Source organism: Lonchura striata, chromosome 3, assembly GCF_046129695.1.
Source record: "Lonchura striata isolate bLonStr1 chromosome 3, bLonStr1.mat, whole genome shotgun sequence".
Classification (NCBI taxonomy): Eukaryota; Metazoa; Chordata; class Aves; order Passeriformes; family Estrildidae; genus Lonchura; species Lonchura striata.
In genome coordinates this window covers 10,845,858-10,865,572 of record NC_134605.1, presented here as the reverse complement: position 1 = coordinate 10,865,572, position 19,715 = coordinate 10,845,858, and the positions used below count along the sequence as shown (strand labels likewise).

General features: G+C 37.1%; 1 protein-coding gene across 2 annotated transcripts in view; it reads left to right on the top strand.

Annotated features, from left to right (window-relative positions):
- Nucleotides 1-19,715, top strand: part of KCNK2 (potassium two pore domain channel subfamily K member 2) — a 113,932-nt gene that overhangs the window by 48,751 nt on the left and 45,466 nt on the right. For both annotated transcript variants that reach the window (XM_021547591.2, XM_021547593.2), the window contains one exon: nt 1,336-1,453. In XM_021547591.2, coding sequence (XP_021403266.1) covers nt 1,336-1,453 — 118 coding nt within the window. The remainder of the gene's footprint in view (nt 1-1,335; nt 1,454-19,715) is intronic.

Below are 19,715 nucleotides of genomic sequence, written 5' to 3'. Positions count from 1 at the left end.
CAGTGGATTTCACAATGGTAACTTTTGTGCATCTGAGCTTTGAAAATGGCAAACTGGAAATGTTGGATTTAAGCTGGATTTCATGTTGGATTTACGTCCCATTAAAAAAAAAAAAATAGATGTCCTAGTTACTCCTGCATTGTTACTTCATAAGCTCTGCCCAGATCAAGTGACTTATGCAGGGATAGTTTAATGACAGAAATGTTTTAATTTCCAAATAATCAATGTATTTTGGGACTGAAAAAATGATTACTACTGTACAACACTGTTCCTCTGCAACAGACTGCCCAAAGGCAAGATGGTTCTGGTCTGTCCTTTCACTGAATGTATTTATGTACCTAATTATTGTTGTACATCTTGCCAAGAAGGACCTATTAGTCAGTTGAAATTATCATTTTCATGTGGTATGGCTTCCTCTGTTTTTCTTTTGTTAGACATCAATTATCACAAGTATCATAATTAGAAATAAATCCTGTTTTAAAGTTTAAGAGTTAAATAAAAATTATATTTTTTTTTAAATATTTGTCACAAGTTTTAAAATACTTTTTCTTGAACTCAAATACTAGTATATATCTGCAATTGTGATATAACATAACAGGAATACATTTTGTAATAAGAATTTACAGTAGTTGATACTGCTGAAAGAAGAAAAGTTTCCTGTTTCTTGATACTATGAAGACGTCACTAGTGGCAAGCTTGTTGTTTCATTTACTAGAACTGAATTTTTCAAGAACATTTCTGAAGTATATAGTTGTATAGAGATACATGTTTAATGTTTTGACATGTTTGACTGATTTTTTTCTGCAATAGTGAAAGTTTTATAATTGTATGCGTAATTGCTTTAATTATCGAATTGTCTGTTTTAAAAAAGTGTTTTCTTTCTTTGGAATTAATTTGCTACAGAAAAATGCATGGGCATTTTTTCTTGGTGTTTTAAAATGACTGTTTTTAAGAAGTCCATTTGCTTGCCTAACAAAACACAGGAACATTGTGGGAAACTCTCATTATAAATTTTGTCTAATGCATGTTTTTTTTTCACCAAATAGTTGCAGCAGTAAAAATAATTGTGTTTGCCTTCTAACTAAGATAGTAATATCACAGATTTTGCATTCTCTCCAATGGTCTGGACTTTACAGCTCTTCTGAATTGCCTGGAGTGGTTGCTGAAGAATAAATTGTAGCTTGATGGAGTGATAATGTTCAAGCAAAGCAACACAGATATTTTCTGGTTTAGTGCTTGGATGAAATAAATGAATTAATCAATTTACTGTATAATATATATATATAAGAATACAATTGTTTCATGGATATTGACAAAATCTTTTTAAACTTGCAGCAAGTAGTGGCAGCAATAAATGCAGGAATCATACCTTTAGGAAACACATCTGCTCAGATCAGTCACTGGGACTTGGGAAGTTCCTTCTTCTTTGCTGGCACTGTTATTACCACCATAGGTAGGACACAGATTATTATCTTTTTATAGTCAATGAGCTGAAACTCTTGATTTCCAGTGTGTGCATATATTTGTTAATGGTAAATCTTCCAAATCTTCTGTTTTAAGTAGAGAGTTATTTTCTAGCTGCAGGGGCAGAAATAATACCTGTCTGTAAAAGAGGCCCTACCTGAGTGATTTTTCTGTGGAAAAAAAATATATTGCTGTATATTTCTCTCAAGTGACTAGAAGAGGTTGTGGAAATATTTTCTGGGGAAAATGTGGTCAACTGTACAGTCACAAGTGTTAACTAGGGCATGATTTAAAGCACATGTGCATTAAACCATGACTGAGATATATGGAATTAAAAGCCTGTGTTCCCCCATCCAATATTGTTATTTTATCTAAATTCTGAAAGAGTCACTGTCCCTCTGTGCAGGTGTAGAAAGAAACAGTGTTTGGTATTCTAATTTCTTCCCTTTGACTACAATATTGTACACATGGTCTGGAGTTAAAAAATTTGATGTAGCTCATAGCTCACAAAAGGGCATTTACAAAGATAGATGGAAATTTGAAGATGAAATCATGAGAAAAAAATTGAGAGTAATATATAAGGGAATGTAGTATATTTGCAATAATTATCACTACATAACATTTATATGCATATTGTGGTGGAAGGGGATGTTCTTTTCAAGTGTTGTCTGGACCTTTTATCTTTGTGTAGAAGTGCATAAGTACTATATTTTTTGTGTGTTTAAGTATAAACATGTTGACATTTATGAATAATGAGAATATGAATATTGTGCCTATGTGATATTTTTCTACATTTAGAGTTTAGTGAAGACAGAAATTCTTACCTCCTTGATTTGCAGAAAACTTACTGATTTTATAGTAGCACCTCCTCATGGTGATAAAAACCCTCAAGTATTGAAAAATCTAATTAAAATCTAATTAAAATTAAAGGTTATAACCAAAAAAGGCAAGAAATTTGAAAGTACATGTTTGTGATCAGTCTTATCCTCTTTGGGCAGCACTAAACTTTATGTTGTAAGCATCCCTGGTCCTACAGAAAATGCATAATAGTTGTTTCACTTCGTAATAAGGATAAAAGTTAACATATGAAAAATGTTCAAGGAATTAAAAATTCAAAAGTTATTTTAAAGCAGTGGAACATTTTGTCTCACCGTCTTTTTTTCAAAGTAGAACTAAGACTTTTCTAAATCAAAATGCTTTTTCATTTAATTTACTGACTTGATTCTACCAAGCCAGTGTAAGTCCAGCTTGGCAGAGAGCAGGGATCTGCAAAGGCATCCAAGGCTCTGATCCACTGTTCTCAAGAAGCAGGATAACTCAATAGGAAATAAGTTTGAAAATTAATATTTCAGGTTGTGTCTGCAGACCAGAGTTGTCAGAAGCAGGTCAGACTAAGAGGTTTGTCTTAGCAGCCTGAGAAAAAAATGGGGGGAAAAGATGTTCCATAAAGTATTTTGGCTTTGGAGTAGCTGGGTTTCTTTCATCATGGACCCTTTCTGGTGGGAAGCCCCCATCCAGTTGCACCTTTGAGCTTTTCTCAGGATCCAAGGGAAGCAAGATTAAATGGAAGCTGTAGTGTGGTTGGTGTTGCCTTAATGCTGTGAACCACCTTGGCCATGTCTCCCAGGGCTTGTGGTGTGACAGAAGGTGCCGCTGTGGTGAAAAGCACTTGGAAATGTGAATTACCTGGGAAAATGGTGGTGAGCAGAAGAACTGGGTGTCCTTTCCCTTAATCTTTGTGTTATTACGTGCCAGCAAGTGATTTTCTGTTCAGAACAGTACCTATGAGTATATTGAGTAACTTTTTGAAAATGAAGGCGTTCCTTCCAGCTAGAGGGCATACAGTAATAATAACTCAATTTCTCAAGAGAGTCAAAATGTGGTTTATGAGCATCTCCAGAGAGCTGCCATAGGTTTCAGAGAAACACTAAAGATATTCTCTGTGGACAAAGACAGGACTGTGTAAATTCATGGAATAACTTTACAGAAATAATTTGTAAATGTGGTTTGATGAATATGAAGAAAATTTGTAAATATTACATTCTTTAGTCTGTATACCTTAAGAAGTACTTGCAGATGAGAAAAGGGATTAACATTTAGAGACAATGATAACTTTCCAGTGTTGCTGCAGATTTTGTAGCTTTCCAAACCACTTATTACTATAATTTTACCATATCACTTAGCCCACACTCTTCCTGGTGGTATGTAAGAATCTAAGACATTCAAATGGAACCAGTAGTCTATGAATAGAATTTCTCAAACCTTCCTTTAATGAAAGTAAAGCCTTTCCTTACTGGCAGTAGCACTTGCATCCCACAAATATTTGGTTTCTGGGGAGAGGATAATAAATAAAGCCTTTAGCATCTGCCTAAGCAATAAATGACTGTTTTGCAGTTACTGTTCTTGTAGCCCAGTAATGAACACTGACATGAAAAATATTGGCGGTCTGTTTTGGGGCTGCTGGAGCAGAGTAGAAGCATCTTCTGGACCTCCTGTAGGTTTCTGAAAGGCACTCTTCTGGTGCCATTATGTCTATAGAGTTCCAAAGCCAGCTCATGGAAACAGAGACAACACTTCAGAAAACGTGGCTTAGTATTTATGTAACATTCTTTGAAATCTGCTATAATCCTTCATGCGACTCAGTAAATGTTACAGCGCCTAATATAAAATTAGCAAAATCAGTTTGAATAGAATATGATGTGATACTGCTACTAGATCTTTTCTAAAAAGTGGATTTAGTTGAGACTCATAATCAAACAGTTTCACAAGGTTTTCTTTAGAACAGGTTGTTGGCTTTAGCTTTGCATTTACTACTGTGCTGCAGCACAGAACTCGTTTCAGGAAGGGTTATAGCTTTGGCTGGCTTAGTTAGGTGTTCTTGCTTGTGATTATGTTTCCAGAAAAAATAAAGCTCATCTCAACAAAGAGATGTGAAATTGCATGATTATTAGTCTGTGCATATGGAATGGTTTCAGACAGTCTCTTAGAGGGAAAAGGTAACAGAGGGAAAGAGGAATATGAAATTATCTATGAAAAATGTTGTTGCATTGTTCCCTGGGATACCGTGCATGCTGCAAAGTACAAAAGAACCTCTTTTTGTCTACCTGAAAATGTCATTATCCAGTCAGTCCTGCTCCAAGACCATATGACCAAAGAAAAAAAAAAGAAGGCTGAGGAGAAAAGCAAGAAAAATGGTAACAATCATAAAACTGGAGATAGTGCTGAGGAGGAAGGGAAAATAACCTTTATGCCTTTTTTTTTAACCTCTGGTTTTATTCTGAGAGTTCACTGCTGGCACTGTTCATGGTTTGTAACCTCTGGTTCATTTCTTTCAATAGGTAGCTGAAATCAGAAATGGGCATAGAGATACAACCTGTACACACCCCAATTTCCCCCAGATTTATGTTTTTGGAGTGGGGAAATTTTATATTGGCAGCAGGGTAAAAAAACAGTCATTTTGAAGCTTGAGACCCATGTCTAGTAAAATGAAAATAAAAAGATATTCCAAGGCCTTGAGCTCAGCAAGTGGTTTTCCCAGATGTCTGGTGTCTCAGCACATAAAAAATGTAGTGTCCTCTGTAATACAAGAAACTGCATCCCGAGAACCTCTACCAGCCTGCTATGGATCTTCATCTAAAAGAATTTCCACTCTTATTCCAGACAGTCTGTCATGATTTTTTCAAGCACTGCAAGGTAGACAAGTGGGAAGAGAGTTTATTCAGCCTCCTGGAAGATGGAGTGTCTGGGATGGTAGGTGAGGGCATGGAGGCAGTGCCAGCAGCCTCACTGGTAGCTGAGGTTTGCTGGAGTGCATCCTTTCAAACAGAGCTCCTTTCCTGCCTTAGCACTCGAGGATGCATCACAGCCCCATTGATGTCCAAATCCAACAGCTGCTAAAAACTGAGTCCAACAAATCCAAAAAGGGAGAACACATCATTTCTTCTTGTCCTTTTCCACTTTCGTTGCCACCAGCTCTTGATTTTCGAATCCAACACCTGGTGTTCAATGGAAACTGAACCTCTTGAGAAGTTTATTCATATCTAATGTCTTTGATTTAGGTTCATGAAGATGGGGAATCTGGGGTTCTGGGGTGTTTTGGGAATCTGGTGTTTTGGGGTTCAAAAGTGTAGAAATTGTGATTAGATACTGAAAAATAGATTTATGGTTTTAACAAGAAATTTCAACCTGATTCGTCATTTTTAAAGCTGCAATTAGCTATGTAGCTTCGAATGCAATTTCACTTTAAGGAATCATTCCTTCTGTCATTTTCCCACTGGCTGGACAAAAGGTTTGCTTGTGAAGGCAGGGTATTTTAGAAAGTCTTATTACACTGCTTGTTGATTTGAAACAATAATAAAATCCTGCTGCTAAAACTGTCCCTTCTGGCACCATTCCACTGCATTTTTGAAACACAAGGTAACAGAATAATGTGCTGACAACTAAAATATACAAAACACTTTTGACGTTACAAAAAGACAAATATTGTTCATAATGAGATGTGTTACCTATTATGTCAGATAATCATAAAGCTAAAAATGTGTAAATGACATTGAAAAATATCTTCTAGTTCAGAAAAATAAGAAACATCACATGCTTATCTTAGAGCATATTACTTTTTTATTTCTTTGTGCCATCAAAGAAGAAACAAGGATTTTGAGGATGAGCATAGAATCTTCATTTTACAATATTGCAGCTCTTCAGAGTGTAAATACTTCAATTTCTGTTTATGTATCTGTAAGGGAAGAGAGAAGAAGCAAGCAAAAGAAAGTGAAGTGCAAATGCTGAGGTGATTGGGTAGGGGACTGAAGAAAAACTCCTGAAATTAAAAAAAATATAAAATACATTCGTCTGAAAAATATTCTTATATGTGATTTTTCTTAATCATATCAGTAATTAAATCTGCACTTGTGTCCATCACTTAAGTGAACTTAACTCTTGGTGGACACTGGAGTATAGGGCTTCCAAGGACCTTTATTTTCAGGGCTCCTCTACTAGAAATAATCTTCATTAAAGCAAGATCAGGAATGTCAATCTCTGCTGATAGCCTGGCTGCACAGGTCCAGACTCCACAGAGCTTCTTGTAGGAGTTTGTGTGTGGCAAAGCTGAATATAACCAGCTTATAAGATCAGCTGCAGAGCAATGCAGAAAAAAAAGTGGTTAAAATTTATGGTCTGTGAAAATGTGGTAGTAAGAGACATGCTACAGAGGTCATTGGGGAATGAAGTGGAAATGCTCCTTCCATCTCTTACTCTGCAGAGGACTTCACTGAGAACTCCTGCTGCTCTCCTGAGAGGCACGTTGACTCTCAAAGTGTGTTAAACATGTATATCTCACCTGATAACATGTCAACAGAAAGAATTTTTAGGTTTAAAAAAAATCCCCCTGAGATCTCTTCAGAAGTCATTTTTTCCTCCAGGTTAGTGCTTACCTTCCCGTCCCTGTGCTGCTGTCCTTAATAGTTGTTGGAACTAAATTAGGTTTTTAGTCTCTCTTTGCTCCATTCTAATTTATTTCCTTTGCTTCTTTTGTTGTACTTTTGAACAAGTGTCTGAATTTGACCCAGTTATTGACAGTGCTTCAGTTGTGCTCTGGAGAGACCTGTTAGGATTTGGCAACGCAATCCTCCAAATATTTCATCTGAACTGAGCATACTCTCTCTCAGGGCAGTAGTGACTAAACAAAATTTCCTCTGTAATTATTTCTCCCAGGAAGAGTGACTAGAAAGTTTAATACAACTATGCCCTCAATTTTCTCCTGCATTTGCTCAGGCAGTGGTAAAGAGGCCTTATCTGACTTGAATGCCAAAGAAATAATACGTGGACTGTACAAGATACAGGAGCAATAATTAGGATAAGACTGCTGAGAGCTAGGGAAGCTGGGACAGTGGTGGAGAAAGGATGAAGTTGAAGAGCTGAAAGGAAATTATATTAGATGAAGAGCTCAGTTAGAGACATTGAGGGCTTGTATATCAGAAAAATTGAATTAAATTGAACGAGCAAATCACAGAAAACAAATTGAGCCTCATTGACCAAAATGACTGGGACTAAGAAAATACTCAATATTGCCAAGGGTAGCTCTGAAATGGAAAAAGTGCAAATTTATGGAATAATACACAGCTTTAATTATACAGAGAAGTGGTTTTTTTTTTTCTACCTGGTTTGATTTGATACACAGGAATCTGATGTGCAAACATTTGCATATTCTGTGGGCCATATTCATGGTCTGATATTTCTGGTGATCTTGTTATTTTAAGTTATCACTTATATTAGACTAGGTTAAGGTGATGTAGCCTCTTAGTTATGTGAATGTACAAGGGAGGTTTTTTATCTGGTGAGTTCTGAATTCTGGACAAGAAATTTGGCACTGGATGATATGAAGGGATGCTGTCTCTTTAGGGAAGATGGTGGCATCAGTGACATTTCATATAGTTTTTGGCCTGATCTTTCTTTTTACACACTTTTTATTATTTTGGAATTTAGATTCAGAGGTCTGCTAACTACTTTCTTTGCTTGTAACACTGAGTTTCTGGAATATTTTTTCTGACCACCTGGAGTGGCCTTCTACACTGATGTGACTTCATTAAAATTAGTTTTTCATACAAAAAGCTTTTTAAATATCTTTGATAAGCTTCCTGCTAGGCAGCACTGACAGTTTTGTTTTGCTGTGGTGTCTATTTATTGCTGGACCTTGCCAAACAAGAAGGAAGATGTACCATTTTTGCAGTTTGCACTTTTTGAGCTTTTATCTTCCTTTTTTTTTCCTCAAAACCTGAAAATAGTTGTGTTAAAACAAATTCCTAGGCTTGCAGCTTTTCATCACTCTATTACCTTTGGTAATCTCTTAAACAACAGGCTATGCTTAAAGCAATTCTGCTTAGAACTTCAAGTCATGTTGTGGAGTGAAAATGTCAATTTGTCAGTTGTGACAGTCCCCAATTTACACTGCAAATGAGCAGTGAAGTTTTCACAGCTTGGTCTGTTAATTCCAGTGTGCTAATGAAACTGAATTTTGTTTTCTTTATTCAGATTTCTCATCACTGGCTGATTAGAAAAGGCTTTCTGAGCCTCCTGATCATGTCCATTTCCATTCCCAGGTTACAAAACTTGTTTCTATGAATAAAGGAAAGGATGTGAGGCAGAATTGCCAAGTAGGGTTACACTGTGTGCAGAATGCTAGGATGAATGGGATTATTTCCTGCTCCCTTTTTGTTTATTTTTGTAACTGGATAAGGAGTGGTCAACCAACCATGAGAACTTCAAATCCTATAAGCAAACAGTGGTACAGGATTTTGGAAAAACACTGAAAAAAAGCAAATGTTTTGGGCTTTGCTTCTACATTGGGATCACTGAGTGGGTAAGGTTTAGAGGCCAAGATAAAAGCACCTGTTCACAGTGTGTAGCCTCTCAGGATGGTCTGTTGGTAAATTTTGACCATGTTAAGCTGTTTATCTTTATGTGCTGCTTCATTCCCAGCTGTTTCCAGTTTGTTTAATTGAGCTGCTAAGCAGAAGCAGCTTTTAAAGAGGGAAAGGCAGCTGTAATCCATCACAGATTTGTTCGTTGGTTTTTTGGGGTTTTTTGGTGGGGTTTTTTTTGGTTTGTTTTTTTTTGGGGGGTAGGGACTCATGATATAAGACTAGCATGGGGATATGTAAATTCTTTTGAAAGAAAAGTTCACTGTAGGCTGGAGTTTCTGCCTACTGATCACCATGGAAAGCAGACACTTTTTCGGTAATTCTAGTGTGAGTTCTGGATGTTGAGCAGTTTTTGGAGATCTGGCTGAATTTATGTGCTTTTTATACCTGGTAAGCACCTGCCTGATATAAATCACACTCTGTTTGTCTATTGTGTTAATCTGAGTGTAAGATGAGGTGGTTTATTTTTTTTTTTAATTAAGATCTGAAGAAGGTTGTTTGTGTTGTATTGAGGCTTTGGTTGATGTACACATCACCTGTGCAATTCCCAAGTGCTAGGAATGTCTTTTGGCATTCTGGCTGGTCAGAGCAGGGTAGGCACTAGTGCTGGGCCTGGATATTCCAGAACTGAGAGCTAAGATCTGCTTAAGGAAGGGTCTAGATAGACCCTTTAACACATATTCACCCAAATATTTTCATGCAAACTTGGCTGTACTGTTCCCAACATCTGGTCAGGGTTACCAGATGATTCTATTTTAATGATTCAGAAAGATAACTTCCTCCCCCCCCACCCAAGAATATAGAAAGGATGGAGTACTGATAGTGTAAAAGACCTTAAAGATTTCTTTAAGTGAGCTGCCACTAGTATAAAATCTTCTGCCTTGAGCCAACAGCATTATGGAGTAAAATATCATTCAAGTATCACTACAGCAAATGGGAGTATCCATTAGCATTACAGGAAAATGTTTCCTTTTTATACAATGAGAGCTTTCTATATTTTATAGATTTCTCATTACTGCCAGCAGTGTGATTCCATTAAAAAAACCCCTGAAAACCAGAAAGGAAGCTGGGTAGAAGTACAGGCAAAGGGGAAATTAACAAAATCCATTAACTTTTTTCAGTGATTTTTGTCTGTATTGAATCCTCTGGTGCTTTGGAGAATCTCACTCTCTGGTGTCATCCTTTTGCAAGAGCTGTACGAGTTGGTATGACTGCAAGCAAAGTTGTAGTTTGCATCTCAGTGTGTGTTAAAAATCCATATTTTTTCAAGATTAAAAGTTAATTTCTAAAGCAATAAGCATTGCATATGCAGATATATCACAGGAGCAAGAGGATAAAAATTGATAAGTTTTGATTTATCTGATTTGAACTGCTAGTGCAAATATATTTCTTTAGTACAACATTACAGTCTAATGACTCCAATTTTTCATTTGGCAGAACCAGATGGTTACAGAAGACATGTTAATTGCAAATTAAAAGTAAGCTAGGTAGCAAGGAAGATTTGAGGGGTGCATAATTTAGGTGATGGTGTAGAAAAGTCCTGTATATGCTTGCCTACCTTCTGGTCATGCTGGATTTTACCAATGTATAAATGTTTTTCCAGGTGTGAAAAAATGCAGTGTAAGCTAAAGGGAGGATAATTGTCTACTATATACCATCTAAAAGCAAATAAATTGTGTGGTAGTACATCCATTAGCCTGTAAAACATATGATGAGTTACTGTCTTGCTCAAAGTGTCTTATATTGAATATTACTGATTAAAATTTTAGTCTTTAGTCTTAAAATTTAGCAGGACTGGGGAGAACATCATTGTACTGCTAGATAATTTACTTTGTGAAAATCATCCTCTTCTAGATGAGACAGTTTCTAATTTTAAAATAATTTGGTTTTGTTTGGTTGGGTTTTGTTTATGTTTGGTTGGGTTTTTTAAAGCAGTTAGAAATGCTCTTTGATGTTTGTAAGAAATTAGTATCTGAAGTATTTTGATTTTTGGTTCTGTGGGGACAAATCTGCAGATTGTTTCTCCTTCATGGCTTCACTGGAGATGTGATTTCCTCCCTTTCCTGCATTTGTGTGGGATTCTGAGGAGTTTTGCTGAACCAGTAACCAGAGCATGGAGAAAGCCATGTGCAATTAAAGACAAGACACTACTTCATTTGGACATCTTTGCTGTGGTTGTTTCACAGCAACAACACAAACTGTGTGAATTCAGGTCTCCCCAGACAGAAATTTGTTCATGTTTTCAGTTACTCTACCTTACCTGCAGGGATCCTTACTCAAAACCAGTTGTCTATCTGAAATCAGTATTTCAATATGCTCAGATACTGTGGATATGGGAGTACCACTCTAATATTTAGAGGGATAATAGTGAAAGTATTTATCAGTGTGAGCAGGAAAAAGAACTGCAATCTTGAAAATTTAAATGCTTTACAAAATCCAGCTATGCTGAGGTGGCTTTTGATGTTTTGAATGTAAGCACTGTTTCTATTCCATAGAACTTGGTTTTTATAAATTGTGAGGTTTAAGTTCTAGTATTCAGTTTTAAACCTTTATCTGGTTAAGTATGATCTGATTTGAAAACACTGGTGATATTTTGTACCTGCTAGAATGTAATGAGGATTTCTCAGGTTGTAACTAAAAGAAATAACTACATATGTTGGCTAAGCTCTTCCTTGTTTCTGATAGCCAGGTTCCAACTGTGACTTCTGAATAATTGCTTCCTTGCTGTCATCCTGTGTTGCTGTATAGATTTTTCATCTCACTTCCTTTCTCCAGGTTTATAATCTGAATTAAATACTTCTCCAGAATAGATTGGCAACACTTGCTACTTGTGGGCCTAACTAATAAACTCTCTGTCACTGGCATTAGTTGTGCAGCTTGTTTTAGTTCAGGCAGGATTTTTCTTTTTGGTAAAGATAGATACTTGAAGGATCACATTTCTTTTAGTATTTGTTGGCATTTTGTCAACATGTGAAAACTTCTTCTGTCTGAAGAGGCTGCATAGGAAGGAAATTCTCTCCTCTTTTCTACTTTTCCTAATTCAGAATATTTTGGTTGTCTTTTTTAACTTCTCAACCACCATCATTAGGCAGAGTGAGGATTATTCATTCACCTGTGAATTTTGTAGACTTTGATATTGAAATCATATTATTGGATCATGTTGTAGTGGGGACTTGCTCAGTTTAGCTGAATTATTTGGAGAGCATGGCACCAAATTGGTACTAGGGAAAACGTGGATGGATGAATGACTTTGGCTTGCAGGTCCTTGAGGCTTTCTTGCTGTGTGATGCATGGGGATTGCCATCTGCTGTGGTGGTCTCTGTGCTGTTGTTATCAAAAGAAACAAGACAGAAAACAAACTCTTGGAAACAATTTTTTTGGGTCATAAAGGTGACAACACAGCCAAGCATCCCAAGTGTCTGTACTACTCAGTTTTACTGATGACATGTTAGAGAGGTATCTTGTATTTTACAGTTAAAACTGCTAATTTTTATCTCCTAGCCCTGCAAAAAAAAAAAAAAAAAAAAAAAAAAAAATGTTTTGGCATCAAAGTTCTCTCAGATTAAGAAGCTGTATTACTTTTAATTTTCATAATTATTTTTGTGATATTTGAATACTATTTTAAAAATTCCACAACAAACTAACTTAAAGACTAGAACTTTTTTTTTTTTCACTGTAATGGTAAATCTTTCACTCTTAGTCTATAATCTTTTAGTTAAATAAGATAAAGTAATGTCAGGGGCTATTAAAGCTTCTAATTTCAATTTATAAGTACGTAACATCCTCTACAGGCAAGAATTCTGTTAATTTTAATTACTTGAAAAAGTCTTTGATTATACATTTTTGGCACCCACTCTAAAGTTCTGTTGGCAGTCTGAATGTAGTCTTAGATTTGGACATAAATACAGATTCATACAATTGTAGAACAGTTAAGGTTGGAAAAATTGTAGTTCAAGTGTTAACCAACTAAACCATGTCCTCAAGTGCCACATTTACATGTTTTTTAAACACTTCCAGGGACAGTAATTCCCTTGGGTAGCCTGTTCCAGTTCTTGACTGGAATATGCTGAAATCATCAAATGCTGATATCATCAAATGATTTTAGAAATCTGCCAGCATCATTGCTGGCTTAAACTTCTCTTCAGACTGGCCTGCAGATACCGATTCATGCATTTATTGCACCACAGGTTGATAAATTCCCTCTGGTCAGAAAAACACAGATTACTTGCAGAAAATCCAGCATTTGAGCTTGTTGAACAACCATGGCTGCTGCCTGGAGGATTGGGTGCATGCAAATACATTTCCTGGAATTTGGCGTGTGTTAGGGCACTAAGAGTCGTGGCAGTGAGCCTTGTGAAGGTCCAGACTTTCTCTCTCTGGCTTGCTCTGGTTTTTCCTGGTTGGAAGAAAGAATGGTAGGTAGGAGAGGACATGTATTAGGGGCTATAAACTTTGCTCTGTGCTTTGGACAGTACAATTGGAAAGTGACATTCAACAGCCTGAGAAAGAACTTCTCTGACCATATATCTGTCTGCTGTCTAGTTGAAAACTAGCCAGAGAAAATGTTCTTACCAGAACAAGAGTCCATTATCTGATTTGCTGCTCCATTATAGACCATCCAGACTGAGAAATTTTTAATTTTTTTGTCTCATTATGGGATTTATTGAGCTTCATTTGAGCCCTGAAGTGATGTTTTCTTAGGCTACATAAAAATGTAATTTAGGTTTGCACTTGCCTAAAATGTTTTGCTATGAGATGCTTTGTAGATCATCTGTGTGAAGAGACTTCTATAAATTTGTAATGACTTATGATGAATATATTTTTCACCTTAGTAAATAGCTTTCAAATCTGTACTTGCAAGCATTCCATGCTCTTGTCTAAACTTTTGACTGCTAATTAGGCATTGCTATTAAATTGTTCAGAATTTTCACATCTACAGCCAAATATGAAAGGTAAATTTGATTGTTCAACTAAACCCATAGACCCTTTGTCCACTATAGGTCAGTGAAGACTTGGAGAGGTTGTTGTTTGGTACTCTTTGGTCTGTGGTTTTAGCTTGCAATTTTCAAGCTGCGCTGTAGCTATGACTGGGGTAAAAGGAGCAGTAGCCAGTGTGGTTCTGCAGCAGTAATTAGAGAAGAAATGAGTCAGTGCTATCAGAAATGCATACACATTATAACTGAGCAATTGCTGCAAGTAGAATATTAAGATCATGACAGTGTCAGATGGGAGGGAAGATACTGAAATGCAAGAATTAAAGATTCCATTGCTAGGTGTCTTGTTAAATACATAAATTCACTCTGAATGAAGCTGCAGAGTGGTTTTGGTAGATCTCATATAAATAGGAAAAACATGCTGGCATCCCTGTTGATTTTGGGGTTAGGGTACAGGATAAGATACCAACTTTTTCTTCTTTCTTTTCACTTTCTTTGATTTATTTTAGGAGAGAGCAATGTTTGCATAGAGTACCCCACTGCTGTGGTGAGAAAGCTGGATTTCTTTTATGTCCAATGTACACTGTCAGTTTGTCTGGACCTTGGTGCAGAAAGGTTTTTTTTGTATGAAAGATCATCAGAGACCAAGGATTGTGCTCTGTATTTTATCTTGTGTTCTCCCACCCTTCAGGTTAACCAGCCTGGGCAGTTGCCCCACTGGTAGTGAGTTTGATGAACCTGCATGATAATTTATTATGGAGAATATTCAATCCTGTACAGAAGAGAGATTTACAGAGTTTTAAACAACATTGGAGATCAATGACAACAATAGGAAAGGAGAGATAGACAGGGAAGAAATTGTTAATTTAAAAAAATTAATTTAAAATTAATTTAAAATTAATTTAAAAATTATCTTTAAAAGATTTCTCAGCCAAGTCCAGTGAGGGCAGTTCATAAGTATGGGAATGGTTGTATGCAGGAGTAGGTTGCAGTAGGGTAAGATAGATCACTATTACTCTGTGATGTATTAAGGGTTTGGAAGAATGTGTTTTTTAGGGATTTGTTCTTTTACGAGCAAGTCTTGCTACATACTGATAAAATCCATAGCAAATTATGATTGAGAAAAATGGCTGTAATATGACTTGAATTCACTAACAGGTAATTATTTTGTCAGAAGAGGTAAGATTTGTAGGAAAAAAGGACTATCTTTTACTAGACCCACTCAAAATAGCTGGAAGAAAAAATAAGCTTTTTGGGCTTGGCTGAGGATGGCCTAATTTACACAAAATACTGTTGTTTTTTCTAATTGTATCCAATGTTCTACTCAAAGACACTTTGCTTTCCTGTCATTTTACTCCACTTATGTTCTTCTGCCATCCTGATAATAAGAGGGCTCCCAGTGAATTGTTTGAAAAATCTTGCAGATATTGAGAAGTTTGTGCCTCCACTCTCACAACAAAACATTTTAAAACATGCATTGTTCTCACTTAATTTTTTAAAATCAGATTTCCATAATGGCATGCTACTGCATCATCATAAAAATAGCAAGTACAGAACTGACAGTGGAAGTGTAAAGACCCATCTGTGCTCCTTATTTTTTTCTCCCACCATGCTTTATTCTTGATATTTAGAGCACCCCAATCTTATATATTATTTGTCTAATACTTCTCTGAGTGGTAACTCATGGAGACTAATTAAAAGCAATCATCAGTTCTGTAATTTGCTAAAAATAAGAGATCAGATTAGGAATAAATTAATTTGGAGATATGATCAGTAATGAAGCATTCATAATTACTTGTCGATCAAGAACATATTTTATAGTACTTTGGTTTTATTTAGTGATATCCCCTCTCCAGGCCCTATCTGGCTGAACAAGTCCTGTCCTGTGCTCTGCAGCCTTGAGAGAGCAATAGAGGTGGGAACCAAAGCAATGCAGGGACATTCCCCTAGAACTAGAAATTAGATGCTGATGGCAGGACGAGAGCCATATTCAGCTCTCATTAGCATTGAGAAATTCTGGATCTGACTTTTACAGAAGCCAACCCCTCATGAGTTGGTGGCAGTGGGAGGCTTTACACTGCAGCGCTCTGTAAACCCTACGTTTGACAGACATCTGAATGTATGTGCATGGATATGAATATCTCGAGTTCTCCACCCTGGAAGTGGCCTGGCAGTCTCAGGCATGGCGTGTTCCCTGCCAGCAGAGGTGCTTGCAGCAGTGAGCAGCATCTCTTTGCTGAGGACACGTGCTGTGCTGTGTTTTCATGGCATTGCTCCTGTCTCTCAGAACTCTGTGGTTCTAAGATGTTTCATTCACTGGAAGCAAGGATTGAACTGCTTCATTCTCACCCTCATCCAGAGAGTTCAAGGTTTTCCAAGGGATAATATTTTGTTTAATGATGGGCCAGGAGAAGGAAGTACTGAAAGCTGTTGGAAGATGTGAAAGATTGTCAGATGCCTGCTAGAACAGCATGTTGCTAAATCGTCACACAGAGAGATGATGGAAACTTCAACTGCAGCCCTCCATGAAAATGTTCCCACAGAGATCAGCTTATTAACTAACACCAAAAATTCATAGCAGGGGAAGCTGAGAAAGCAGCTGGGATGGTGGATGCTTCATTGACAAGGAATCATTGGACACAGAGTAGTGCAAAGTGAGTTCTGTCTCTGGGGATGCTATGCCTGTCTGGCATACAGCTTCTGGAAAAATTCTAAAGAAGGATACATGTACAAAACTGGGATGTTCCTCTGAGTTATCTGGAAGCCCAAGTGGATGTTCATCATCCTGTGCTGGCTGCTTATTCCAGCCTCTTTCCTTCTCTCCCCATCTCTTGATATCTTTTGATAACATCACTTTTGTGTGAGTTCATCTACACCCACCTTTGCTCCTTTCCCATCTGCACTCCCTGCACCCAAACTCACCTGGGAAATAATCACAGAAGTAACAGAACCACCTTACCAGGGAAGGCTGCAGCGTACATCTGAATGAGGAAGGGATGTGGAGACAGCAGGGCCACCATCTGGGGATGCTTCATTTTATCTTTTATCACTTACTTTTTGGGCTAGTCCAGTGATGAGTGCCTAGTAATAAATCTGTCACATAATGTATTGCATATGGCACTATCATTAAATATATCTAGATACTAAATCACGAAGAAATTTCTAGAGAAATTATAATCTCAACATTCCAGAGAGAAAAGCAGATTTAACATCAGACAGTATTGATACATGCAGCTAGTAAATCTATACATGAGTCAGATAGAATCATATCCAACCATGGAAATTTAAAAATAATGCGTGTGTGACATGTGGTGTAGTTAAAATGCTGGGTCCTGAGCCTACAAACATCTGTGTGAATGTCTGGTTTGAGAGGTAGGAGGGACTTCTTTGTGAGTCACAGCCTTGTAAGACTCCTGTGGAAAAGGGATGATTTTGAGGCTAGAATACAACGTGTGCATGGAAGTGTACCTGGATTCAGTATTTATGAGTTCATTGATCCCTAACCCCAGAGTTTTTCACTCTCCTCTTTTGATCTGTGGTAGAGACATATGCTTCTCATGGCTTTCTGTAGTCATGACATTTTGTTCTTGCTGTGAGGCACTCTGGTAATACTAATACAAATTAATTCAAATATGCTGGAAAAATAGTATATATTTTTTTCCTTCAATCTAGAGAATACCACTAGGGTCCAAAGTAAATGTACTTTTACTGAAACTACTTCTAGGTTTCTTGGCTATATATATATATATTTAATTTCTTCAACTCTATGCCATTCTTGTTTTCTGTTGTTTATACTTTTGATTTTCATGATTTTATTTTGATGCTGCTAAAGTGTTCTCTGACAATCTGTCCTTTCATATAGAAAGATTTCAAGTCCAATGCAATGTCTCTGAGGGATTTTTCAAGTCCAACCAATAGCTTCCTCAGAGCTAATGGGGAATAGAAATTACTTAACTAGAACAGTGGAAAACCTTCAGAAAAATGTCTTTTTGTAGGTAAGAATATGAAGACTTTTGGTATTCGGCTACAATAACATGGCTCAGCCATGCCATAGGAAGAACAATATGACACAATCTGTGTGCAGTAAAATTCTTTATTTCCTGACAGCACAAATAATGTGTATGTAAAGGTACAAACATATGTTTACACATATGTGTTTGCATCAAGGTCTTTTAAATATATGTGTGCATTGGCATCTCTACAAGAAATATATGGCTTTACCTTTTAATGGTCACTTACTGTTGCCACCTCCAGACAAATAAGTGTATGTTAACAGCTTCTGTTCTTACGGAAATTTCTCTTCAATTTGATTGCTTTCCTGCAAAAAGGAGGGAGGCTGAACAGCTGTGAAAAATCAGATTTCTCTTATATGTATTTTGCGCCTAAGATCATGTTCTGGACGATGTTTTATGTGTTAGTTTACATGCACCTGATACACCTTGTAGTTGCTCTTAGAGATTATTGAATGTACTTGTCTCTGGGATGCAAAGAGAAAAATTATCCCCTTGGTTGGTGTATATGTATATAGACACTGATTTGGAACCTCTGGTACCTGAGGTTCCAGTCTGAACTGGGGTGACAGATGTTTTCACAGCCAAATGGCTGCACCAGTGCTGACCTGTAACTTGTGGTGTTGATGTGGTGACATTTTGGTCTTCTCTTTGCCCTGATACTTCCCTGAGTGGTGGGAGGGTGGAAGCACTTCATGCTCTGCAGTTTTGTCCTTCTGAAGCTCTTGGCTGACAGGTAAGCTTGAGTTTCTGATTTGTAGTTTTGAGTGATAGCAGCAGTGATCTTGGATGCATGTAATTGATCCCTTTGAGAACAGTGCAGTGTTATGCAACGTCTCTGAGGGAATTTTTCAGGAGTCTTGGGAGGCCTAGCAAGGATCTAGTTTATGCAAGTCTAATCTCTGGTAGAAAACCTCAATATATTCTTCTAGAAGATAATGGCTTAGAAACTTCGCTGAGAACTCCTACTGTGGTCAGTGCCTCTGGCTGAGCCCCGGGTCTTAGTCTTGGTTTTGGTCAGAGAAGTTTTATTGGAGATAAATTCTGTCGAGTTCAAGAGCTTGTCAGACTTCTCTGCAGGGGGTGTTACGAAAGAAGTGTAGGAGAAAATAAAAGAAAATTAACTTGGTAACTGTAGGTGAAAAAGAATTTTCTGCCTTTTTGCCTCTGCTCATCATGTTTGGAGGTTTCAAGGCTCTTCAGCTGGGACATCTCATGTCACTTCTATAAAAGATGTAATTCTTCCTCCATTTTATAGAAGATAACAAGCAGCACAGGGTAGCTGGTAGCTGATGCCAGAAACAGTAGTGGGTAATAACATCTGAGGATGGTGAGTGAGCAGATGTAGCCTTTGTACCAGCTTAGAGATGCAGTGGGGCAGAAGGACACCACTTGTGGCTTCCTTGAAAAAGAGGAATTGAGTTAGCAGCATGTCTGGCTTACTTTTTGTCACAAAGAACGTGGAGAAATTTTAAATAGCTGTTTTTTTTCCTCAGGGAGCTCTTACAGGAAGAAGTTACATTATAATTTGTATTCTTAATTTTATTACATGGCAGTCCAAAGGCCAGAATATACATTCGGTTTCAAGGTCTGTATTTTTCACATGCATGAAATTAACTTTGCAGGATGATATTTGCTCTTAAATCAGTTTGAGAGGGGTAGGATTGAAAATGAGTGATAGTAAAAGGGAAACATTAGCCACTTAAGTGTGTAGCTTGTAGTTCCATCCTAAAAAATTGATTTGAAATTCCTTCTGTCTCAAGCTGGTTTGAGAACAAAGTTTCTCCTAGTCTTGCACCATTGTTACAGGCAAGTCTGCATCCAAGAATATCAATGCCAAGTAAGAAATTTTTTGTTGGCTAAATGCTGCCACGCGCAAAGATTAGATACTG